Below are 27758 nucleotides of genomic sequence, written 5' to 3'. Positions count from 1 at the left end.
TTTGCTAAGCCAAGTCTGGCAAGGATAAGCCAAGTCTGGCTACAGTTTATATTAATGTGTATTTAAAATTTATATTATAATTTTCTTACATGTGTAATTACTAAGCTGAAGTGTAGCTAACATTATTAATGTGTATTTAAAATTTATATTATAATTTTCTTACATGTGTAACTACTAAGCTCAAGTGTAGCTAACATTATTAATGTATATTTAAAGTTTATATTATAATTTTCTTACATGTAATTGCTAAGCTCAAGTGTAGCTAGGATTTATTCAAAGGTAAGTTGTAATATTTACCTTTATGAAGTGCATAATTAAGTACATAATCAGCGTTATTAATTAAGCTGAATTTAATACATTGTGCCATGAGTGAAAATGAGGAAATTAATATAGAAGACAAACACATGGAAGTTAGAGTAAAAAAAAATCATCATTGCAGGCTAGAAAAGGTCATGTAACAAAAGCATACAATAAGTGTTTGGAAGTAATGAATCAAGAAACTGCAAATACTGATGATTTTAAATTGTATGTAGATGCTTTAGGGAATAGATGTGATTCATACAAATTATATTATAACAAATATGAAGGAGATTTGTTAGTAAACTGTGTAGATGAGACTGAAGTAGATCTTATGATTAATCAGTATTATGAATTAGAAGAAAAGATTGTTTCTTGTAAAATTAAAATAAATTAAAACGTGTAAACCAGGCAGTTAATCAATCTGCTCCAACAAATAAGAAGTCTTTGCCAAAACTCCCAGAATTATGTTTACCTGTATTTAATCCTGGAGAAAATTGGGAGGAGTTTTGGTCAATTTTTAAAGTGGCTGTGCATCATAGGAGTGACCTAGCCTGTGTAACTAAATTATTTTACCTCAGAGGAGAGATAAGAGGAGATGCTCACATGCTCATACAAGCCTTTCCCAATGTTGACGATTCTTACAAACAAGCAGTTGACTTGTTGAAGGTCACTTATGGTAATACAGAACAAAGTAGGTTAATTTAAAATCTCCAGATCACACTTACAAAGGTTTACAGCAGTTTAGAGTTAAACTGAAGAGCACTCTCAAAACTGAAGACACCACAGCCTCCTACACCATCACTACCCCTAGCACATAAAGGAAAAGCTGACCTAGTACTTTTTGCTTCCTTGCCACTTCCTCCATGAAGCAAAGCAGAATGCTTGAATCTTGCTGTCTTCAGCATAGACAACAATGTCCACTATCTTTACCATGGTAATAAAGTGGGAGCAGGATTTTCCTTGTCCTGCTAAGGTAAGAGATGGACTGTCTTTTATTAAACTACACTTTGCAACACTGGACTGCAAGGAGCGTTGGTCACTCACGTCACATACTCGCACTGCGTCTGGGATCAATCACTCACTGCAGCAGTAAACAAGATGCTTGCCCCTTCTGAGAGTGCTGGTCCGCTCATGGCTGAAATGGGGATGAAAGGGGCTGAAGGGGGCTAATACCCCCCTCCTGGAGAAAATTTCTCCAAACTTCCCAACCCAACTGGAGCCCAGTACCTGTGGCACAGGCTCCATCATAGTCATAATGCTAAGAATTCCCCTACACTAATACCCAAATACCCTCTCGGGAAACTCTTACCCAGTGTACTGCCATACAACACTTTATTCCTGCATATTGTTCTATAAGACGTCGCTGCCAGGATGCTTCTTGCAACCATATCCTCTCCCTCTTCACGAAACGCCCACATGGTATAAATATAATCAACAACATATGTCGCAGCTCTCGCTGCGTTATCAGTAACTCCACTCATGTCCAAACTCAATGCCCTCCATAATGAAACATTTCTAGTACCTGTAACCATAATTAACACATGAGCGAACCATTTCCTCAACTCTCCATAACACCCACAGAAATACACTAAATGAAATGCAGTGTCATCATCCCTACATACTCTAAAAGATCCAATCCCCACCACCTTCCGATACAATAGCAACACTAGCAGAGAGAATTCCATGTAAAAACTTATACGTAACCTCTTGTTCCATTGGAGGAATGCATAACTTCGCAAGCTTACTCCAAATGCTCCTCCAATCATAGATACGATATGATGATACTACAGAAGTCCTTATATCTCCCATCAATACATTATACAACACCCTGATTTTCTGGGAATAATTTTCTTTAGCAGGTGCAATACTGCTGATTTCCTAGGAGGTTGTTAATACCTAATGCTCTGTGAATAATTTTCCTTTACAGGTGCAATATTGTTGATTTTTATAGTGTTATTAATAACTAATACTCTGTGAATAACATACCTTTGCAGGTGAAACATCCCCATTTTTTCTGCCAGGGCTTTTTTGTGTGCAGTCCTGTTTACATTTAGGGAGTTAAGTGATAATTCCTTGCAAATATATAATAATTTAGAGGATGTGCCTTGCTGTGTGATTTATTATTTTATATCAGTAAGTTTTGTGGTAGACAGCAAGTGTTTTGTGCTACTAATTTCCAAAATGTCTGACGCTGGTGAAAATTTTCGGGACGATACGGATTATGGAGGAAACCCTGAGTCAGGTCCCACTGTTAGGAACATGGATAGGGAAGTAGAACTTATGAAGCTGAAATTAGCCGTAGTCACATCTAAACACGTGGTGTAACTCAAAAGGTGTGGTAGACAATTATAAGGGTATACTTACCTTAATTTTGTTAGAGGATGTTTTGAGAAATGTTCCTCCTGACCTTATAGCATATCTGGAGGAGAAGGATCCTGATGATTTTTATCATGCTTTAGAGCTCGTTGAAAGATTTATAGCTAACCAAAAATTTGGTAGTAGTTGCCACCTACTGCATACTAATAATGGAAAGTTTTCTCCACCCACCAGTAGGAATAAGAAATTTCAGAAGTTAAAACCACGTATTTCCCAGCCTAATAACCACCAGAGTGTGAATAAGACTAATTCTCCAGTACCTGCCCATGGAAATTTTAAATCTGCAGTCACAGGTCCAGAACTACAAGGAGCAGGTAGGACGAGCCCAGTTCCCCAGAGTCAAGGGACCCAACCTAGGTCAAATGGGCAGGGGGATCTTGAAACCTTATTACTGTATTTATTGCAATAAACAGGGCTATCTGCAGCCATATTGCAAGAAGATGCAGAGAGATCAGGCTGTTGCAGAGGCTTCTCTGGTAGATACGCCAGCTACCCACACGGGAGCTAGTATTGAAGTGTCATCTCCGGGCATATTAGTTAACCCAGCAGTTTTGGACCCTCGGATGAAGTTCTTTACAAGTAAGTCCACCGTGGCCTTACACCAAAATGAAGGTAGCGTATCAGGTGTTATGTCTTTGAGGGACACTGGTAGCATATACACCTTGCTTTGCAGGGGTGTATTGCACAGGTTATGGGTGGAGTCTGCATACTAGTGTTGTTACTTATCTGTAGGCTACCTTGCCCGATTTATTTCCAGTGTGTGCAGTAACCAGGGAATTGACGAAAGATAAGACTGCAGTGCCTCTCCTTGACTCTTCCGATCCTGGGGAAGACTTGGGTTTGTGAAACCTATTCCTTGAGTCTAGCCTGCAGGGGACTCAGGGTAGTGATGAACCATCCCTGGTAGGACCCAGTTTGAGTGGGGGTCTGTGGAGCTAGTATAGGGGGGCGACTCCGACTCGAGAGCAGCTGATCGAGGCTCCGGGATGTGACGACGCCCTGAAAGTTATTTGGTCATCTGCTGTTACCAAGGAAGAGGCCTCTCAACTAACTAAATGTTTCTTTTTTTTTTTGCTGAAGGTATTTTGATGAGAAAGACCTTATCAGGTATGATATCTAATGATGGAGCACGGGAGTCACTCTACCAAGTGGTGGTGCCAGAACCGTTTAAGTACCAAGTTTTGTGTTTGACCCCACGGCATCCCCATGGGAGGACATTCAGATGTTAAAAAGACCACGGGCAAGATTTCCAAACATTTTTACTGGCCCCAGGTATGGGAATCGGTGGGTAAGTACGTAGAATCATGCCCGGTTTCCAAAGAGTAGGAAAACATAATCAGAGGATTAAACCTGCCCCGCTTAACCCTATCACAGCAATTGGAGAACCTTTTAGCATGCTGGTGGTGGATTGTGTGGGGGCTACTACCCAAGACCAAGATGGGAAACCCGTACTTACTCACTATTTTGTTCCTCTTCCAGGTTTCCAGAGGCCATTCCACTACGTAAAATCACTACATGCTTGGTCTTGAGAGTATTTGTGACATTTTTTATACATGTAGGGATCCCTAAGGAAATTCAAACAGATCAGGGGTCAAATTTTACATCTCAACATTTTAGCACAGTTTTGGGGGGGAGTTTAATATTAAAATGACAACCTCCACCGCCTATCACCCAGAGAGCCAAGGGGTATAGTTTAATTTTAGTTTAATATGTTTATTATGCACCCCATACCCATCCTGTGGGCGGTAGTCAAAAGATTACAGAGGTACATAATGGGTCCAGGGACTGGGCCTCAAAGTTTTGATAGCTGAGCAAGTTACAGAGGTAATGAATTCACAATTTACAAAGGTAATGAACTCACAATTTACAAAGGTAATGAACTCCAGGTAGGTCTAGTCACAATCATGACAAGTTACAAAGGTATTTGCAGATTACAGAGGTACACAATGGGTCCAGGGACCGGGCTCCAAAGTTTTGATGGCTGAACTAGGTACAAGGTAATGAACTCACAAGTTACAAAGGTAATGAACTCACAAGTTACAAAGGTAATGAACTCACAAGTTACAAAGGTAATGAATACTGTAAGAATGGTTACTTACATTTATACATGGCTGCAATCATGAAAAAATTTTAGAGTAATGAGCAATTCACACTTCCACACCCGGTCACAACTGTAGTGAGTTATTGGTGCAAATGTTGATTGCTGAGTCTCTCTCTCTCTCACACACACACACAGCCAAGGGGTAGTGGAGCGGTTTCACCAGTGTCTTAAGACTATGCTTTGTGCTTATTGTACCCAGTACCAGAAGGATTGGGATGAGGGTATCCCCCTACTTATATTTGCTGTGAGGGACAGCACTCAGGCCTCATTACGCTATAATCTCTTCGAACTGATCTATGGTCACCAAGTAAGGGGCCTTCTGGTACTTTTGAAAGATCACAAGCTTGGTGAGGGTTGTGAAGATGCCCCCTCGGAAGATTTCCTCACTTTCAGAGACCGTTTGGTTCATGAAGTGTCTGGCGTCTGAGAACCTGCACAACAGCCAAATCAAGATGAAGAAACTATTTGACTGCAAGGCTGTGCCCGTACCTTAGAAGATGGAGAGAAGGTACTAGCACTGGAGCTGGTACCTGGTAACACCTTAAAAGTGAAGTACAGTGGGCCATACAAGGTGGTGAAAAAGGTCACGGATCAAAATAACAGAATTTACACACCTGGGCGGCGGAAGTCTGAATGTGAAGTGCATATAAACAAACTAAAAAGGTACCATCAAAGAGGGGTGATCCAGGGTTTGACATTGATTTGCAGGAAACCACAGATGTTCACCTTAGTAACAGGGCATTGTAAAAAGATCCTACACAATGTGCGTTAGGTCTTAGTAAGGAAAGGGTTGCTGAGATGGTTCAGCTTCTCTGAAATTTTGAGATTTATTTGGGGATATCCCTCGAGTAAACCCTTTAAGACTCCATGATATAAATGTGAGGGAAACTGAACCAATTCAGCAGGCCCCTTACAAAATGAACCCACAAAAGAGAGCAAGTATGGAGGAGGTGAAATTTTTACTTGAGAATAATTTAATAGTACCGAGCAAGAGTGATTGGGCATCACCTTGGTTAATGGTCCCAAACCAGATGGCACCATGAGGATGTGCACTGACTACCGCAAGGTTAATTTAATAACATAGGCTGATTGTTTTCCTCTTCCTAGAATGGATGTTGTCATTGATGCAGTGGGGGGAGCTAAATATGTAAGTAAGTTAGACCTGTTGAAGGGTTATTACCAGATACCTTCAACTCCACATGCCAGTGACATCTCTGCTTTTGTAACTCCAGATGGGCTTTTTCAGAACAAGGGTCTTCCATTTGGCCTTCATAACACACCCTCCTGTTTTCAACGCAGGATGCAGGAAGTTATACATGGCCTAAATGGTGTGAGGTGATATATTGATGACATTATTTTTGGCGACTGTTGGACAGAACATGTGAGTCAGCTTAGAGATTTATCAAAGAGTGTTTGGTCAAGCCTAGTTAATCCTTCTAGGACATGTAATAGGCCAGGGGAAGGTGTCCCCAGTGAATGCCAGGGTGGAAGCTATAGACAATTACCCTGTACCAAAGAACCGAAGCGAGAATATGCATTTTGTGGGCATGGTAACACATTACAGAAAGTTCTGTCCGAATTTGTCAAAGGTAATCTCTCCACTCACAGACCTTACTAGCCCCAAGCAAACATTTGTGTGGGATATGAAGTGCCATAGGGCATTTGAACATGTAAAAGCTCTGCTTACTAGCACTCCTGTGCTGGCTAGTCCTAATTTTGCATTATCATTTTCTGTATATGTAGATGCCAGTGATACTGGTGTTGGGGCTGTATTACTGCAAGAAGTAGCAGGACAATTATTGCCAGTCACCTACTTGTCAGCAAAACTAAAGAAATACCAAAGAAATTATGCCACCATACAAAAGGAGGCTCTTGCTTTAGTGTTGGCAGTGCAGCATTTTGAAGTTTATGTATCAGCATCAATCCACCCTATAATTGTGTTTAGTAACCATAATCCTTCACATTTCCTTTGCTAATGATGAACCACAATCAGAGACTCACTAGATGGGCCTTGTTTCTCCAACCTCTTAATCTGGTGATTCATTATGTGAAGGGAGTGGAGAATGTGGTTGCTGATGCCTTGTCTCGTATTTAATGTACATGATGTAGCATATAGATCACTTATCTGTTCTTGTTTTGCAGTGATTCACGGTAGACGAGTAGATAGAACTTTGGACCACCGAAAGTAGAAGGGCAAGTTGAGCTGGAGTTGGTGGTATCAGAATTTTCTAGTATGTGTTTTGGGGGTACTCACATCAGGTACCATGCCTGGGTAAGGTATGCTACGTTTTTTAGGTGTTGGCTGGGATGCCTCACCTGTGTTTTATGTTTGTATAGGGGTTGTTGGACCTAAAGTTTTGGGTGAATGTCGGGATGGCGGTGATTATCTCCACTTTTTGGGTCAGGTCTCATGATCCGAGGATTTTGATTCTCCAGAACCTTTTTTTTTTTTTTTTTTTTTAATTTTTAATTTTTTTTTTGGGGGGGGGGGGATCACCACTGGGGCGATTCCAGGGTCTTTGGAATGACATGCAGGTGCCAGCCTGGAAGGTACATCTGAGGGTCATCAGTAATGACTCGAGTGTTTTATGGCCACAGTCCCACCATCCAAATTTATGTGACTATTCACTCAGTTTTCGGGGCCTGATATTTTTCCTCTCCTGTGCTCTCTTGATTCTCGCAGAGGGGTTTCATGGGGAACCAGTTTTGTTTACTAAAGACCACTGTGAGATGGAGTGATACTGTGATGTTCCTTTCTAAGTAGAATTTAATATGTAAATTTGATTTTTCTTTTTCTTTTCACTCCTGTAAAGTGTTGCTGTTTAAAATTTTATATTTTTTAGTGTCACTTCTTCTTTTTTATTTGTTCTGGCAATTTACTAACATGAAGAGAAAAGATATATGGGGAAACGATATTTGTGGTACTCAGCACTTGCGTTATGTCACTAAATGGCATTTCTCAGGTTTACTTATATGCAAGGATCACTCATTAGTGTGTAAGGTTGAATGATGTATTTAGGTAAAACGCATCAACGCCAGTGCATGGCCAGCACTGTGTTGTGATGGTGCATTTTCCTAACATATTTGTTGTAAAAGTGTGACTGTGGGCTCGTTTGGTAAAGAACTTGATCACCTATATGTAAGGCAAGTTTCATATGTCTGCAGTCTAGTGTTTGTAGTAACAAAAGTCCATGATTGTATGGCGGTAATTCTCCAGTTATAATGTTTGCCCATTGCCTCAGACCTTAGGGTAGGGTTTATTTTCTTTCATTTTTCATTTTGCCTGGCAGTGTTCATTTGGATCCTGCTAGCAGAGTGAAACCTATGGTCTAGGGGTGGGGGTGTTATGCAGGATTCTACATTGCATTGTAATATATATATGGTGGAAAGTGTGCCATAATAGTATGAACGATGTTATAATTGTGAAGCTTAATTTTATAATTCATACTGTGCATTTGGAGGTAATGTAAATGTAAGGAAATCCTGCCAGGGATTTACTTTCCAACTTTGTTGTTTTGTTAGCGGGTAAGCATGGGTGGTGTGGCTTGGGGCAGTCACGTGGAGGCAGCATGGAGTGAAGGCTGGAATCTGAGATGCCGTGTATTTAAGCTTAGTTTTATGGTTTTGTACTCCTTGTGTGTAGCCAACTCTTTTATTATTTACCAGCATGCTCACCTGGTCTCTGATATGGTCAGGGTTCTGTGGAATGAATGAGGACTAATGAAACAGGATGAGATGGTCTTGGGAGGAGAGTAGGGTACAGTGTCTGCTGAACACAGACCCCATAGGTACATGAGTGTCTTTGTTTTGTGTTGACTCTCCAGCTGCCGACTCTTTATGTACCTTTATTTGTGTGTTTAGGTTAAGAGAAATGCTAGGGTGTTTTTCTAATGTGTTTATATATGGCTAATAATAATAAATGTATATTTTCATAACTTGGAATTTTGCCTGATCCCTCTAACAACCAACCCATTGATGTAACACATGCAGATTTAGAGCTTTCTGTTCTGACTGGGATAGCCCTGGGTGGCCTAGGTTCACATGAGATTTGTGTAGCTTTTACCTTTTCCCTTAGACAGGGCTCATAGGCCCAAGACTATCCCACCTTCTTTGCAACAGCAGCATAATCTATATGTGGCCTAACCAAAGAAATATAGAGTTGAAGAACAACCTGAGGACTCCTATTAGTTATGCTCTTTGATATGAAGCCAAGGATTCTGTTCGCTATATTGTGAACACTTATGCACTGTTGTCATGGTTTCAGATTACTGCTAACCAGAATGCCAAATCCTTTTCACGATCAGTAATATTACACTCTACAATATTTAGTTTATGTGTGGCATGGGTATTTTCTTGTCCAATGTTTAGAACCTAGCATTTGTCTATATTAAACTACATCAGCCACTTCTCTGACCACTGCATCAGTCTATTCAAATCTTCCTTCAGTACCATAATGTCCTCATTAGAATGAATTAGGTAACCTATTTTGGTGTCATCAGCAAATCTGCTAATGTCGCTATTTATTCCCTCATCTATGTCGTTTATATAAATTGTGAGCAACAAAGAGCCCAACACCACTCTGTGGAACCATCCTGTGGAAAACCACTCGTTATGCTCCCCTATTCCGATTTCTTCCCATTGATGCAAACTCTTTGTTGCCTATCTGACAAGCACGCCTCTACCCTGGAAAAACTTCTATTCTGTGTGCCTTAATTTCCGTCAATTACTTCTCATGTGGAACTCTATCAAAAACCTTACTGAAGTCCTTATACACAATATCATATTCATTGCCATGATCAAACTCCTCAAATACCTTGGTGAAAAGGTTAAAAATTTGTAAGGCAGAAACACCCCAATGTAAAACCATGCTAAGATTCATTAATCAATCTATCCCTTTCAAGATGGCTTCAAATTGCCTGGGAAATTATTGATTCCATTAATTTTCCCACTATGGAGGTAAGGCTTATTGGTCTATAGTTCGAAGCTAAGGACCTGTCTCCTGCTTTGTCTTTTCCACTTGTCAGGCACTATGCGAGCTTGTAGTGATATGTTGAAAAGACTGACAAAAGGTTTACTAAGCTCCTCTTTACATTCCTTTAAAGCCCTTGCAAACAGTTCATCAGGGCCTGATGAACATTAATTTCTCTATTTGTCTGAGGACCATATCATTAGTTACCTTAATCATGTACAGTTTATTATCATCCTGTTCTGCATAATTTGTCATATCTGGAATTTCACTAGTGTAAAAACTAAGAGAAAATAAGAGTTAAAAATTTCTCAGTGATCTGACCTGAATTACTTTTGAGTGGGCCTATATTGTCCCTAATTTTACATCTATATGCCTGAAAGAAACCTTTTGGGTTAGTCTTCGAATCCCTTGCCACTTTAGCCTCATAATTTCTTTCAGTTTTTCTTATTCTCTTTTTTATGTCTCTAATCGAATATAGTGATTTCTTAACTTCCCATTCCCTTTTTTGATACGCCTATATATGGATCTCTTTTGACCAATGGAATGTTTTATTTTATTGTTTATCCAATTGAGATCATTTTTTTGTTGATCTTAATACCCTACTTGGAACATAAGTTATCTGGGCAGCTAGAACTATGCTCTGAAAAATGTTGTACTGGCAACCAACACCACGTACCTGACCCATACTCAAATCGTTCCTGTTTAGCCTACCTAGATAATTTCTCTGTCCCATGAAATTGGAGAAGCAGAAGTCTGGGACAGAGACTTGATTGCAGTTACTGGGTAATTCCTTGATATATTGAAGCTAAGTAATTTGTGTTCACTTTCCCTAAGCTCATCATTAACCTCATGATTACTAATTAGTGATTCCTTGTTGTCAAGAACCAAGTCAAGCAGATTGTTTCCTCTAGCTGGTTCTGTCACAAACTGATTTAAAAAGCAATCGTGAAACATATCAAGAAAGTCACTAGACTCAAGATTCCCAGCCATATTGTTCCAATCAACTTGTCTGAAGGTAAAATCTCTCATTAATATATTGTCATATCTAGACGCCTTATAAATTTCGTCCCATAGCAGCTTACTGTACTCCATATCAAGACTTGGTGGACCATAAATCAAACACAAAATTAATTTGTCACGGCTCTCGAGAAACTAGCTGAACAGATTCTGTGTCCAGTGCTTCTAATCTTATATCTTGTCTAACACAACAATATAAATTATCTCAGACCTACATCACCTCTCCACCACCCTTCCTGTTGACCCTGTCAGTGTGGACAGTTTACAGTCCTGTACATTGCATTCAGAAGGAATTTCTCTATCAGTTTGAACCAGGTCTACATTATGGCAATAATATCTATATTACTTGAACATGCAAGTAATCTTAACTCATCTATCTTATTTCTTAGATTCCTACTATTAGTATGGTAAACCCTAAGGGAGCTAGTCACTCTCTGCCCTCTACTGTCTCTTTGTTTATTGATCAATTGTTTTGCCTTTACTAGCAACTTTATTTTGAATATTGTCTGCTAAACATATCCCTGAGGTATCCTGGCAATATGTGCTATTTTCAACTCTTGTACTGCAGCTGGACTGTTTCCCACACACACCCATACCTCTATAACCAATCAGTTTAAAGTCCTAGACAAGTCAGCAATGGCCTCCTCAATCGAGTTTGTCAATGCAACCACTCAGGCCCCTTGGAGATGTACCCCATCCCTTGCATACATATCACGTATGCCATAAAATTTGTCCCAGTTATCAATGAATTGGTTTGGAAATTCCTTGCAGTGCCTGTCTAGCCAGCAAATTACATCAGTTGCCCTAGACATCCATTCACTGCCCACTCCCGTTTTAGGCAAGATGCTGCATGTGATTGGGACCCCTTCCTTAGACCTAATTACGTCTATGGCTGACTTGTACTTATCCAGCAGCTCTTATCTCCTCCTCTTCCTGATATCATTTCCACCAGCACTAAGACAGATGATGGGCTTGAGCCCATTACGTTTCTAAACACTACAGCAAGCAATGGCGCCTTATAAAGCTCCTCACTAATCCCCCAGATAGCTAGGACAGGATGACCTTTTGTGAACAGTGACTTCAGCCTCAAGCTCTTACCCATGAGTAAGAGCTTCAGGTAAGAGCTTAATGTACCGTTAATTTGAACTCCATAATACAATACATCTACCCACCTCATTATTTCCTCCCCAAACCCCTGCTTACGTAAGATATAATTCCTAGTTTCCTTTCCACCGAGTCATATGCTCCTCTCCAGTCAAGGGCAAATAATATCCCGTCCCTCTTCTCCTTCTCTTGCATTGCACACACAAAATCAACAAGAATTGAATGTCCCGCCAACATGGATCTACCAGGAATACCATATTGTCCTGATGAAACAATACAACCCCTTATACACTTTGACTCACGAAATCGTAATGACACGATTGCTAACAAACCATACCCCGGCCGGGATTGAACCTGCGTTAGCCGTGGCTAACGCGACGGGCTGGAGTTTTGAGACTCTCTGACCGCTGGTTCAATCCCGGCCGGGGTATGGTTTGGTTTCCTTATACACTTTATTCGATTGCCCAGCACCTTAGCAAAGAGTTTATAATCCACACACAAAAGTGAAATAGCACGATAATTACAAATACCCACCTGCTTCTTACCCTTTGGGACTAACCATGACTGCCGTCAACTGTACAGACTCCAATCTTTCCACAACTTTCATTGCATTCATCAGTCGCACCTAAATACCCTGCAATAATTCCCAATGATTGACAAAATATTCAACCATAATACCATCCAACCCCGGAGATTTACCCATTGCCATTGCAGATAGAGCCCTACAAATTTCCTTCTCCTCAATAGCTCCCCCCAACGCTATCCTCACAAATGCCGGACACAGCGCTTTATTCCACAACCTTCTATCCCAATACTGCTCATACCACCTGTCCACAACAACGCCCATCGTATAAGTGGTTAGGGGACTTGCCACTCCCTGAAACCCCGGACATCACAGTGGACCTCTATACATGGAATGGTAGTCGCCTGCCTCCGCTGCTGTTGTGCCTGAAACACACAGGCAGGATTGTCTCCTCATAACACCTCGTCCACCGCTGCCTGTACCCTGCATGGCATCATTCCACTCATTGTGCAAGCCCCTAACTAAGAACTTCAAACCCTTCATATCATCCTTACAGTACATCCCTTTTGCCGCCTCTTCCTTGTGGTATTGTCACTCTCCTTATAATAATTCATTAACCCGTATTTCATATTATTAAGCCTCCTACCTCCCCCCACATAAAGCTTATGGATCGCAGGTTTCGCCACCTCATCCCACCAACACACAAATCCCTCATCACACCCGCATATTTATTTGCCTCTCACCACCCCTCATAACCAACAACCACTTCCTCATCCATTAAAACCCTAGTATTAAATTTCCAGTAACCCCTATGCCTCATAGCCAAAGTATCCCACCCCACCTGTGTGAGAACTGCCTGATGATCAGAAAAGGCAGCTGTCAGGGTACTAACCGAACGTACTGTAACAGAGAATGTAACATAAATTCTCTCTAGTCTTACTCCATATTCACTTGTAAACGTGTGGGTCGATACCACCTCAATCATGCAACGCACATCCTGCAAGTGCACATTATGTAGCAACTCATTCAACACCAGGGAATAATGCCGCCCTCCTTTGGAGTTACATTCTTTTTCTTAACCATACAATTCCAGTCCCTTCCCAGACAATGACCTAAGGAAAAAATACTAAATCTTCCTTAATAAAAGTATTTTTAATCCTCACATCCTCATCCGCTGGTGCATATACACATATGAAAGATTCAGGGGAGGTCTGCCGAATACCATCCACACGTATAACACGTTTATCCTTTCCATTTTCATTACTATGATACACAATCGGGCATGACTTACCCACTAAGAGGACAGCACTCCATTTTAAACAAACAGTAGGCAACGCATACGCCACATAACCTGGGATCTCCAGATCCAGTACCTCACAATAAACCCCACAAACTAGTGCCACTTTGCTACCACTCATAATCCATTAACATTAATAGTAATACACCTGAGGCCTAGGTGAAAGGTGGTTTGCCACACAGTCTCGACCCTTAGAGTTGTCAGCAGTCCCCTGTTACCAACTTTACAATTTGTCATAAGCCCTTTGGCAATGTGCTGTTTGTTCCTCACAGCCTCAGAACCACTACCATTTCTACCCATGACTTGTTACCAAGCCGTTGAGCTGGTGTTGATGCACCATCTGAATCTGATGCTGTTGCTGAGCATTTCAGGATGCTTGTGTCCACCACACACATCAATCGATGCCTCCAAGTGCATATCCACATCACCTCCAAAACACTGATCCCCCTTCCTTGGACTCATAACTCAGTACAGGAGCTAGGGATAGGTCAACTGTCCTCATAGAAGCCTCCTTACACGATGGGGCCTTATTCCTCTCCTCAATTGTCAGTGACACCCCATCCAACCGGGGGGAAATATATCCATTAACTCTTTTTCCAACTCTTCCACCAACCCTGCGTCCTCTGACTGTCAGTGCTCGAATTGTATCATTCGACACTGTAAGATGCGCCTCCGTCTCTTCCCTCCCATGGTCAGCAGCATCCACCACTACACTACTCTCCGATCCGGTGTTGTTGGTGTCACATTCTTCATAGGAGATGCCACATGGCCTTGATGCTCTCTCTTTCTCTCAAAGGTCCTTCTTGTACACACTCTGTTGTCGAGGACACTCGACAACCATGTGATCATACTCCGGGCAAATCCGACACGTGCATTACAGTCCAGCATATGCCTGGTCATGGACCTTGCCACGGGGGCATTTTTCCCCGGACTACCCTCCAGATAGACTCCAGTAGGTAGCACCTGCGATCGGAAGTCGGGCAGGATTACATATGACGGTACGGGGTGCTTTAATGACATCTTGAGAGAGTACGTCCCTTCTAGTAACCCAGCGTAAACACCAGTCACCCATGTCCCTTGTTGTGCCACATGTATAGATCCAAATTTAGAGGACACCAGCCCTAAGTCTGCCTCATTCACCTCAAAAGACATTTCGTAATCTGATCCATGTGTAGCGCTTTGATACGTCAATTAGGCGCATTCTAACGTCGTCATTAACCCTCAATACTATATCTTGATATTTGTCAACGACCTCCTCATACATCTGGGCTGACAGGAACTTCACAAACAAGCGGGGCCCCATTTAATGCCCTCGTCGTCTATTCCACATGTGTTTTTGATGATTGCTGGTAACAACACACTTCACACATTGGGAGTTATGGCCCCCTTCAGTAGCTCTATGTCCATTGTATTCACACGCCTTCTCAGACCCGCTGCCATGTTGCTCACAGACCAACCACACAGCTGGTGTTGGGAATCTCCAGTCACACGTCCTCACCTGCCACTGTCAAGGCGGCGAATGAGTAAAAATGTTATCTTTAATGCTGGGTAACATTTCTGAAGCTCACATAAAAAACAATGTTGATGTCACTGACAGACTGCATAATGTTAACATACCAAAAATTTTACACTAGTAAGCCTTGATGTCACGGTGTTGTTCACACGAGCTCCTGTTTTCGATTTGCTGTCTTAATGGGAAGAAGAATTAGATCAGTTCTCCATGCCTTTTGATAAGAATACCATTAATGAGTAGATTAAGTTGTGTGTAGTTGATTGCAAATTTGAGCTTGAAAGGGCATACTATGCTTAAAGCCAGGGAATAGATAAGGGAAATTCAATGTCTTCCTTATTGGAGACCATCGAGATGAGGCTGTTGAAAGACAGCCGTCCCTGTAAAGTTAGATGGTTCAGATATGTGGATCACATCTTGTGTTTGTGACTGAACGATATGGCCCTGGATACACTCTTACCGTGTCAATTTAATTTAACCTAATCCAACTAAATACATTTAATATAAGTTTACAATTATTTAATAATAATAATAATAATAATAATAATAATAATAATAATAATAATAAGAAGAAGAAGAAGAAGAAGAAGAAGAAGAAGAAGAAGAAGAAGAAGAAGAAGAACATAAGAAAGGAGGAACACTGCAGCAGGCCTGTTGGCCCATACTAGGCAGGTCCTTTACAATTCATCCCATTAACAAAATATTTGCCCAACCCAATTTTCAATGCTATCCAAGAAATAAGCTCTGATGTGCAAGTCCCACTCAAATTCAACCCCTCTCACTCATGTATTTATCCAACCTAAATTTGAAACTACTCAAAGTCCTAGCCTCAATAACCCAACTAGGTAGACTGTTCCACTCATCAACTACCCTATTTCCAAACCAATACTTTCCTATGTCCTTTCTAAATCTAAACTTATCTAATTTAAATCCATTACTGCGGGTTCTCTCTTGGAGAGATATCCTCAAGACCCTATTAATATCTCCTTTATTAATACCTATCTTCCACTTATACACTTCGATCATGTCTCCCCTCATTCTTCGTCTAACAAATGAATGTAACTTAAGAGTCTTCAATCTTTCTTCATAAGGAAGATTTCTAATGCAATGTATTAATTTAGTCATTATACGCTGAATGTTTTCTAACGAATTTATGTCCATTCTGTAATATGGAGACAAGAACTGAGCTGCATAATCTAGGTGAGGCCTTACTAATGATGTACAAAGCTGCAGTATGACCTCTGGACTTCTGTTGCTTACACTTCTTGATATAAATCCCAGTAATCTATTTGCCTTATTACGTACGCTTAGGCATTGCTGTCTTGGTTTAAGGTTGCTGCTTACCATAACCCCCAAGTCCTTTTCGCAATCTGTATGGCTAAGTTCTACATTATTTAACTTATAAGTACTAGGGTTATGGACACTCCCAAGCTTCAGAACCTTGCATTTATCTGCATTGAACTGCATCTGCCACTTCTCTGACCAAGAATAGAGTTTGTCTAAATCCTTCTGAAGTTCCCTAACATCTACGTTTGAATCAATTATCCTACCTATCTTTGTGTCATCGGCGAATTTGCTCATATCACTAGTAATTCCTTCATCAAGATCATTGATATATATTATAAACAACAACGGGCCCGAGACTGATCCCTTTGGAACGCCACTTGTTACTGATCCCCACTCGGATTTAACCCTATTTATGGACACTCTCTGCTTCCTGTCTGTGAGCCATGATTCGATCCACGAGAGCACCCTTCCCCCAATGCCATGACCTGCCACTTTCTTTAACAGTCTTTGGTGCGGAACTCTATCAAAAGCCTAACTAAAATCTAAGTAAATAATATCAAATTCTTTATCATGGTCAACAGCCTCAAAATAATACAAAATTTTCGTTAGGTTCCAAATAATTATTGCGAAATTATTGAAAACACAAATTTTCGCTTGCCCTATTCGGCAAGAAGAGCGTTGCTATTTAAGCCAAAATCGAATTTGGCTTAAATAGCAACGCTCTTCTTGCTGAATAAGACTCTAGGTATCATCCAGTCATTTCTTGATGTCCTTAAAAATCTTGCTCCTTCCATTAAGTTTAAAGTTGAATGGGAATCTAATTCTTTGTTGCTTGTTCACCGCTCAGATTCAGGTTTTGCTTTTTCCGTGCACCGCAATGGCATGTACATCCACTACTTTTCATATCATGCTTCCTCTGTCAAGAAAACTGTTCTTATTTCTATCTTTCTCCGTGCTCTCCGCATTTGTGATCCTCAGTTCCTTGAATCGGAAATTTCCACTCATCGTAATTCATTTTCTTGTCTTGGCTACACATCCCATTTTATAGACTCTGCCTTCTCACGTTCTAAGCGGACTTTCTTCTTTCTCAAACTCTCTACCCATGGGAACTCTCCTTTTTCTTAGACATCAAACTTACTTCTTCTACTCCATACTTCTCTTCCCTCTATTGATGTTGCTGGTGTCTACTCTATTTCCTGTTCCTCATGTCCTCTTCATTACTTTATAGAGACTGCTTGTTCTTTTTCTGATAGACTCAGGGAGCACAAAAATAATGTTAAGCTTGCCGCCGCCAGAGTTGTCAGAGATCAGTCATCCTATTGACTGATCTTCTGCTAAAACTGCCTAATGTACTAGAATTAACATTTACAGTAGCCATCTGGTTTAATCCTCCCTTATACAAAACTTTCCTTGTATGAATCTTAGTCCTGGCTTTGTCTCTGTAGATGCCTTCCTTTTCCATTACATTGTAAAATGCTCCAAACTTCAGAACACCAGTGACTTAAATTAACCTGATTCTTTATTTCTCCTTCTTCCTCTTCCCTTTTCCATTTCCTTTTTTCTTCTTTGGGCTTTCTTTCATCTGCCTTGGGTGTTTGGGCTTTTATTTCCTCCCCCTTTGTTGTTGTTCCTACCCATTGTGGGCCCCTAACTCTCATGCAGTGCTCCTCTTTCTTGGTCTTTGACTGACCCCACTACTACTAATACCACTACCACTGCCACTACCTCTCTACTTCCTTTTCTACTAGCGCTCTTGTTCCGCCCCTGTCTGCTGGCCTATATATTCTCCCTCCTTCTCTCCTTTCCGTTAGTGTGACTTTGTAAATGGTCCAAGTCGAACCGAAACGTCATCGTAATCTCCTCTCTCTCCTATGTGCGGGTTATTTGTGTATTTTTCCAGTCACGGTACTGTGCATTTTTGTTATATATATCGTACCGAATAGGTAAATCTTGCGATTTTGGCTTAAATAGCAACGCTCTTCTTGCTGAAGAAGGCAAGCGAAAATTTGTGTATACAATAATTTCGCAAAAATCATTCTGATACTAACGGAAAAAAATATATTTCATTGCTTTTGTTTATTATTAAATTATTGTAAACTTATCTAAAATATATTTAGTTGGATTTGCCTAAATTAAATTGCTATTTCTAAAATAAAGCTAGGTAAGTTTTCTAAAGTTGTTTTGGTACAAAATTATTAATTAAAACATTAACATTAATGAAAAAAATATATCTTTAAACGTACAAGAGAAAATTTAAGAAAGAACTTAATTTCAAATGAATTCTTGCTAATTTATCAATTTTACCTATTCAGCACGACATTATATGTATATTTATATACATACATATGTATATATATACATATATATATATATATATATATATATATATATATATATATATATATATATATATATATATATATATATATAATATATATATATATATATATATATATATATATATATATATATATATATATATATATATATATATATATATATATATATATATATATATATATATATATGTCGTGCCGAATATGCAAAACTGGTCAATTAGCAAGAACTCATTTAAAGTTAAGCCCTTTCTAAAATTTTCTCTTATACGTTTAAAGATACATTATTTTCATTAATGTTGATGTAAAAATTTATAATTTTGCACCAAAAGGAACTTAGAAAACTTACCTAACCTTATTATAACAAGAACAATTTATTTTAGCCTAACCCAACTAAATATATTTTAGATTTGTTTACAATAATTTAATACTAAACAAACACAGTGAAATATATTTTTTTCGTTAGGTTCAGAATGATTTTGGCGAAATTATTGCATACACAAATTTTCACTTGCCCTATATGGCAAGATGAGCGTTGCTATTTAAGCCAAGATGGCAAGTTCTGCCTATTCGGCACGACATATATATATATATATATATATATATATATATATATATATATATATATATATATATATATATATATTTTTTTTTTTATTTTTTTTTTTTTTTTTTATCACACTGGCCGATTCCCACCAAGGCAGGGTGGCCCGAAAAAGAAAAACCTTCACCATCATTCACTCCATCACTGTCTTGCCAGAAGGGTGCTTTACACTACAGTTTTTAAACTGCAACATTAACACCCCTCCTTCAGAGTGCAGGCACTGTACTTCCCATCTCCAGGACTCAAGTCCGGCCTGCCGGTTTCCCTGAATCCCTTCATAAATGTTACTTTGCTCACACTCCAACAGCACGTCAAGTATTAAAAACCATTTGTCTCCATTCACTCCTATCAAACACGCTCACGCATGCCTGCTGGAAGTCCAAGCCCCTCGCACACAAAACCTCCCTTACCCCCTCCCTCCAACCCTTTCTAGGCCGACCCCTACCCCGCCTTCCTTCCACTACAGACTGATACACTCTTGAAGTCATTCTGTTTCGCTCCATTCTCTCTACATGTCCGAACCACCTCAACAACCCTTCCTCAGCCCTCTGGACAACAGTTTTGGTAATCCCGCACCTCCTCCTAACTTCCAAACTACGAATTCTCTGCATTATATTCACACCACACATTGCCCTCAGACATGACATCTCCACTGCCTCCAGCCTTCTCCTCGCTGCAACATTCATCACCCACGCTTCACACCCATATAAGAGCGTTGGTAAAACTATACTCTCATACATTCCCCTCTTTGCCTCCAAGGACAAAGTTCTTTGTCTCCACAGACTCCTAAGTGCACCACTCACTCTTTTTCCCTCATCAATTCTATGATTCACCTCATCTTTCATAGACCCATCCGCTGACACGTCCACTCCCAAATATCTGAATACGTTCACCTCCTCCATACTCTCTCCCTCCAATCTGATATTCAATCTTTCATCACCTAATCTTTTTGTTATCCTCATAACCTTACTCTTTCCTGTATTCACCTTTAATTTTCTTCTTTTGCACACCCTACCAAATTCATCCACCAATCTCTGCAACTTCTCTTCAGAATCTCCCAAGAGCACAGTGTCATCAGCAAAGAGCAGCTGTGACAACTCCCACTTTGTGTGTGATTCTTTATCTTTTAACTCCACGCCTCTTGCCAAGACCCTCGCATTTACTTCTCTTACAACCCCATCTATAAATATATTAAACAACCACGGTGACATCACACATCCTTGTCTAAGGCCTACTTTTACTGGGAAAAAATTTCCCTCTTTCCTACATACTCTAACTTGAGCCTCACTATCCTCGTAAAAACTCTTCACTGCTTTCAGTAACCTATATATATATATACATATATATCTATATATATATATATATATATATATATGTATATATATATATATATATATATATATATATATATATATATATATATATATATATATATATATATATATATATATATATATATATGTCGTGCCTAATAGGTAAAACTGGTCAATTAGCAAGAACTCATTGAAAATTTAGTCCTTTCTAAAATTTTCTCTTATGCGTTTAAAGATATATTTTTTTCATTAATGTTAATGTAAAAAATTATAATTTTGCACCAAAAGAATCTTAGAAAACTTACCTAACCTTATTATATCAAGCGCAATTTATTTTAGTCTAATCCAATTAAATATATTTTAGATAAGTTTACAATAATTCAATACTAAGATATATTTTTTTCATTAATGTTAATGTAAAAAATTATAATTTTGCACCAAAAGAATCTTAGAAAACTTACCTAACCTTATTATATCAGCGCAATTTATTTTAGTCTAATCCAGTTAAATATATTTTAGATAAGTTTACAATAATTCAATACTAAACAAACACAGTGAAATATATTGTTTTCGTTAGGTTCAGAATGATTTTCACGAAATTACTGCGTACACAAATTTTCGCTTGTCTTATATGGCAAGATGAGCGTCGCTTTTTAAGCCAAAATAGCAAGTTTTACATATTCGGCACGACATATATATAACTGTGCCCACGAACGAGTGGTATCGATCAGTAAGAGCACTGCGACTAGCCAAGGACTCGAACCCATGCTGTTTTGGCCTGCCTCATGGTGGGCAAAAACACATGACGCCCTAATCCACTGGACCATAGAATCCTTAAGAGTAGCATATCCAGCGGAACTGGATGTTGTACTCGCTACCAAAGGACACACGATGGTGTGGATGACTCTAGGCTAATTTCATTCTAGTACCTGTTTGGTGTACTACTACAACGAGCAGTATTTTATATTATTGTGATCACGATCGAGTGGTATTGATCAATAACAACACTGCACTAGCCAAGGACTCGAACCCCTGCTGTTTTGGCCAAAGCAGCAGGGGTTCGAGTCCGTGGCTAGTGTAGTGTTGTTATTGATCAATACCACTCGTTCGTGGTCACAATAATATATATATATATATATATATATATATATATATATATATATATATATATATATATATATATATATATATATATATATATATATATATATATATTTGTGAATGTTTTGTCAATGTATTTTGTCTTTAAATAAAATATATATATATAATATAAGGGGTGGTAGGAGAAAATTCTCAAACAGCTTCAGGGAGAATCTTGAGTTTTCCCTGAAGCAAGTTTATTCTTTTCTCTGAGGATGAGGGTCCCTACAATAGTTCTAGAGGTGGTACCTCCCTATATATATACATTTATATATATATATATATATATATATATATATATATATATATATATATATATATATATATATATATATATATATATATATATACATTTATATATATATATATATAAATATATATATATATATATATATATATATATATATATATATATATATATATATATATATAAATCTATAGGGGAAGGAAAGAGGGGTAGGGGTCAGAGGGGGTAAAGGAGGTTTTGTGGGTGAGGGGCTTGGACTTCCAGCAAGCGTGCATGAGCGTGTTAGATAGGAGTGAATGGAGACGAATGATACTTGGGACCTGACGATCTGTTGGAGTGTGAGCAGGGTAATATTTAGTGAAGGGATTCAGGGAAACCGGTTATTTTCATATAGTCGGACTTGAGTCCTGGAAATGGGAAGTACAATGCCTGCACTTTAAAGGAGTGGTTTGGGATATTGGCAGTTTGGAGGGATGTGTTGTGTATCTCTATACGTATATGCTTCTAAACTGTTGTATTCTGAGCACCTCTGCAAAAGCAGTGATAATGTGTGAGTGTGGTGAAAGTGTTGAATGATGATGAAAGTATTTTCTTTTTGGGGATTTTCTTTCTTTTTTGGGTCACCCTGCCTCGGTGGGAGACGGCCGACTTGTTGAAAAAAAAAATAAATATATATATATATATATATATATATATATATATATATATATATATATATATATATATATATATATATATATATATATATATATATATATATATATATATATATATATATATGTCGTCTTTATGTTAAGATTGATTTCCGCTGATTTATGGGAATAACAAATGTTCATTCTACTAATTCGGCACAGAACATTATTGCCCAATAGGTAAAATTCGGCAGATAAGTTGAACCGGCGAATTTATCTAAAAAGTAATTTTCATGTAATATTTTATGCCATAAATCTCTGAAAGTTAATCTGAACTTAAAGAAAAAAATATATATGTCGTTGATTTTGGCTGAAAATGTATGTATAGGTTAAGGAGTAATAATAAGCTCAAGGCGCATACACATCTGAATTTAAAGAGCTTTCTGGGAGTAAGAAGTAGTATGAAGGTTTACTTGTCATCTTACTTTTGTTTGAGACGAAAACACCAGCAATCCTTCATTCATGTTGTTAAATTAACAGTAGACCGTTTCACACTAATATATGAAGACGGGAAAGTCATTCTGGAAGACTGCAGTAGTCCAACTTCCTGTCTACACATACATTAATTCATATATTACACAAATGCATTACAGACATACAGAGTAATTTAAGTAAGTACCTCCTTTATCGTGGACAAATGATTCTAGGGCGTAGACATTTATTGGCATGGCCAGCGTCCCTTTCATTCCATGACAGTATTGACGGGCATGGCTCCATGATAGTTTCTTTGTGCTCAGATAAAAGCACTCGTCTAGTACCCGTTGGTAAGGGTACGGACAGCACGTCTCTGCAAGATTATCAGTTGTATTAATATATGTGATTATCTTTAACGTATTCTTATAATTTATATATTTTTCGACACGTTCATTGTTGTTCTAAGATTTCTGTTCTTGTAATTTAAAATCAATTGATGATCAAACATTTAAAAGAGTTTAGGAGAAGATGGTAGATGACATTCTTCTTTAATTTGCTCAACATATTGGTTATCTAATAAAAAAGTATTTAGTTGACATTATGTACATTTATTGAATAAAAGCATATTAGTGAGTGAATTAAAATTCGATGGACGATGGGGCTCAGGGTAAAAAAAAAAATCTTGAAATGAAAACGTGTGCACTATAGTTGTGTAATACGACTGATGACCATAGACAACAATAAATTTACTGTTTCTATACAAAAAACTAATATCTACCATCTTCTCGAATGCTGAAATTGAATATGAAGTCAGAATTAAATCATCACGTCAGATATTGGCGACATGTTACATGTTTTATCTCTGAGGAAAAAATTAAATCTACACATTGAGCCTACTTGTCCGGCAGTGTCGGAGAGCATAAATTGAACTCTATCTGTCTCATTGTTCAGACATCTTTACAAATCCTATTCATTGTATACACTGGTGCTTGTTTTTCTTAAATTACATTTCTCTGCCATATACACTTACCCATATTTAGATTCGTCTGCATTTGCTTTATTATATGAAATCTCTGTTTCAGATAAACATGAACTGACGAGGATGACAGAATAATGCAGACATCCTTTGCTATATGTGCCACTTATACACCACGAGATAAAGGAAAAAAGAGTCGAGATTGCATTCAAGCGCTACTTCGGTTGAAGAAAAACTAGATTGTGAGTGAACATTAAAAAGTGTCGGTTCTCCGGACCATTTATCTACATTCCTGTCAGACATAACAACGTCTTTGGATTCTCATACAGGGAATTTTTCACTTGCTTATTCTATAGGTATAACCAACTTCCACCATGGATTTGTTCAATGTGATATCACCTACGACTGCTTCACCTCACCTGTCTGCAATATATAAGCCACTTCTTCATGCATATGATGTATTCTTTACAAGACTGATGGACTGATTACATCGACTCCAGGCTGTGGGACTGAGTACCTCAAACTCTTTCTGATCTTCACCATTCTTCTTTGTCCAGGACTGATGAAGCCACTGTGTGGCCCAACGTTTCCTCAGTGAAGACAGCCAACTGTTGTACATGTGTTTAATTTATCATTAAAACCTGTGCCACATAGTGAGGACACTTGGATCCGTTGCTTATGATAATGAATGTGATAAAAAGTTGAAACGAATAACATTTATGAACCACCAGATGTGACTTTGCAACGAACCCACTTAATTAATTACTCTACACGAGTTAAATTTGTAATAATTGTAGAATTACCGATAAAATGTTAGTTATATAGACACAGGTACAACTAATGTGATATTTTACTGTGGCAACGTTTCGCTCTGCAGAAGCTAGAAAGTGAAATAAAATGTCACATTAGTTACATCTGTGTCCATTTATCTAATAGAACACATCTTATTTTCGTGCACGCTGTACTAGTCTGACGGCATTTTAACAAATGGAAAAACGGTAAAATGATTTTAAGAAGAAATTAGGTTAAGAACACAATTTTTATGAATAGAGACTATTTATCAATTCCAACAAAGTAAGTCTGAAAGCGGTGCTCCTCCACAAGTGAAATGAAAAGCCATCAGTGCCAGTGTTTCAAGCTGGGGAATTAATTAAAGAAGACACACAAGCCAATTCTCCTTAGACTAACACAACACAACAACCACGAGGGGAATATATGACAAAGTGAAAAAGTGATAGGGTTAATATTTGGTAACACAAAACACACTTATTTCCTATGTTTGTGGAATAGTTGCGAGTATGGCAACCATTACAAGATCAAAAATGCCGGCAATGAGAGACCATATTACGAGAAAATTTATCATGCAGCATATGTCACGGCCGCATCCTCAGAAGATATTTCTTTCAACGTAGCATATAAAGTTGGACCTAATAAAAAACTGCGCAAAGGCCGTGAAGCTGCAGGATTTCGTTACTTTAAGGAAATATTTGAAGGAGTTTCAACTGACACGAAACTTATGTCCAGAGTATTTGTTGGACCACAAATACGTGAACTGTTGTCCGATCCAGTGTTCCTGTCAAAACGGACTTTACTAGAGCTGGCTGCGTGGGGAGCTTTGAAACATGTTGTCTAGAACTTCCTAGGAAGGCACAAACTAGATTATCATGCCGAGTAAGCGCAAAATATGATGGACTCTTATAAAGCACTGGGTTGCCGTATGTTCAAGCAAATGTATTGTTTACTTTCATACTTGGACTTTTTTCCAACCAATATTCATGCTGATAATGATGCATGTGCTGAAAGCTTTTTATCAGGATATCAGTCCAATGGAGGTAAGTTATTAAAGGCGTTTCAGTCTAGACATTATGGGGAACTACTTCTGGTTTTCTACAGACACAATTGTTAGTCATAAGCGTAAAGTCAAATTCTTAAAACATTTATAAATATTTTCCACTTCTAGTGAGCATTTGTTGCTTAATATCCTTCAAGCATTCTTTAAACGTTTAAGAGAAAAAATTAGAAAGAACTTAATTTTAAATGAGTTCATGTTAACTGACCAGTTTAACAAATTCGGCATGACATATATATATTCATACATATATATATATAGCCCCGCAAAGTGCAGTCATGAAGCTTAGGGAAGGGCAGAGAAGACCGCAGACGGAATACACACTCGGGTGTTAAAAGCTTCAAATCTTACTCAAGGAAAAGTATCTTCGGGTGAACATCATATTGAGTAAATCCTCTGAGGCTCACATCAACCAAATTACTGCTGCTGCATACGGGCGCCTGGCAAACATAAGAATAGCGTATAGACATCTAAGTAAGGAGTCATTCACGACCCTGTACATCGTGTTCTTCAGACCCATAGTGGAAAATGCAGCACCAATATGGAGGGCTCATCTTCTCAAGCACTTCAATAAAATAGAGAAAGTTTAAAAATTTGCAAAAAGACTAGTCCCAGAGCTAACGGGTATGTCCAATGAAAAGAGGTGAAAGGAACTTAACCTGACGACACTGGAGGACATAAAGGGTTAGGTATACATGATAACGACGTATGAAATACTGAGAAGAATTGACAAGGAGAAAAGTGGTGGAACACCTAGAGAGAAATGAGCTTAACAACAGCCAACACGGTTTCAGTGACGGGAAATCCTGTGTTACAAACCTACTGGAGTTCTATGACAGGGTGACTGCAGTAAGTCAAGAGAGAGAGGGGTGGGTAGATTGCATTTTCTTGGGCTGTAAGAAGGCGTTTTACACAGTTCCACACAAGAGATTAGTGCAAAAACTAGGGACCAGGCAGGGATAACAGGGAAGGCACTACAATGGATCAAGGATACCTGTCAGGAAGACAGCAGCGAGTTATGGTCCGCAGTGAGGTTTCAGAGTGGGCGCCTGTGACGAGTGGGGTTCTACAGGAGTCAGTCCTAGGACCGGTACTGTTTCTGGTATTTGTGAACGACATGACAAGGAATAGACTCTGAAGTGTCCCTGTTTGCAGATGATGTGAAGTTGATAAGAATTCAATCGGACGAGGACCAGCCAGAACTACAAAGGAATCTGGACAGGCTGCAGGCCTGGTCAAGCAATTGGCTCCTGGAGTTCAACCCCACTAAGTGCAAAGTCATGAAGATTGGGGAAGGACAAAGAAGACCGCAGACGGAGTACAGTCTAGGGGCCAGAGACTACAAACCTCACTCAAGGAAAAAGATCTTGGGGTGAGTATAACACCAGACACATCTCCTGAGGTGCACATCAACCAAATAACTGCTGCAGCATGTGGGCGCCTAGCAAATCTAACAACAGCATCCCACCATCTTAATAAGGAATCGTGCAGGACCCTGTGCAGGCCCATTCTGGAGTATGTGGCACCAGTTTGGAACCCACAGTTTGGAACCCACCAGTTTGGAACCCAAGCACGTAAATAAACTAGAGAAAGTGCAAAGGTTTGCAACAAGACTAGTCCCAGATCTAAGGGGCATGTCCTACGAGGAGAGGTTAAGGGAAATCGACCTGACGACACTGGAGGACTGGAGAGATAGAGGGGAC

General features: G+C 39.0%; 1 protein-coding gene across 1 annotated transcript in view; it reads right to left on the bottom strand.

Annotated features, from left to right (window-relative positions):
- Positions 1–27758, bottom strand: part of LOC128703334 (perlucin) — a 74041-nt gene that overhangs the window by 19244 nt on the left and 27039 nt on the right. The window contains exon 2 of the mRNA XM_053797963.2: positions 23436–23603. Within this exon, the coding sequence (XP_053653938.2) occupies positions 23436–23603 (168 nt within the window). The remainder of the gene's footprint in view (positions 1–23435; positions 23604–27758) is intronic.

The sequence above is a fragment of the Cherax quadricarinatus genome, chromosome 15 (genome assembly GCF_038502225.1).
Source record: "Cherax quadricarinatus isolate ZL_2023a chromosome 15, ASM3850222v1, whole genome shotgun sequence".
NCBI lineage: Eukaryota > Metazoa > Arthropoda > Malacostraca > Decapoda > Parastacidae > Cherax > Cherax quadricarinatus.
Note: the sequence above shows the minus strand (reverse complement) of the source record. Positions and strands in the feature narration are given on the sequence as shown.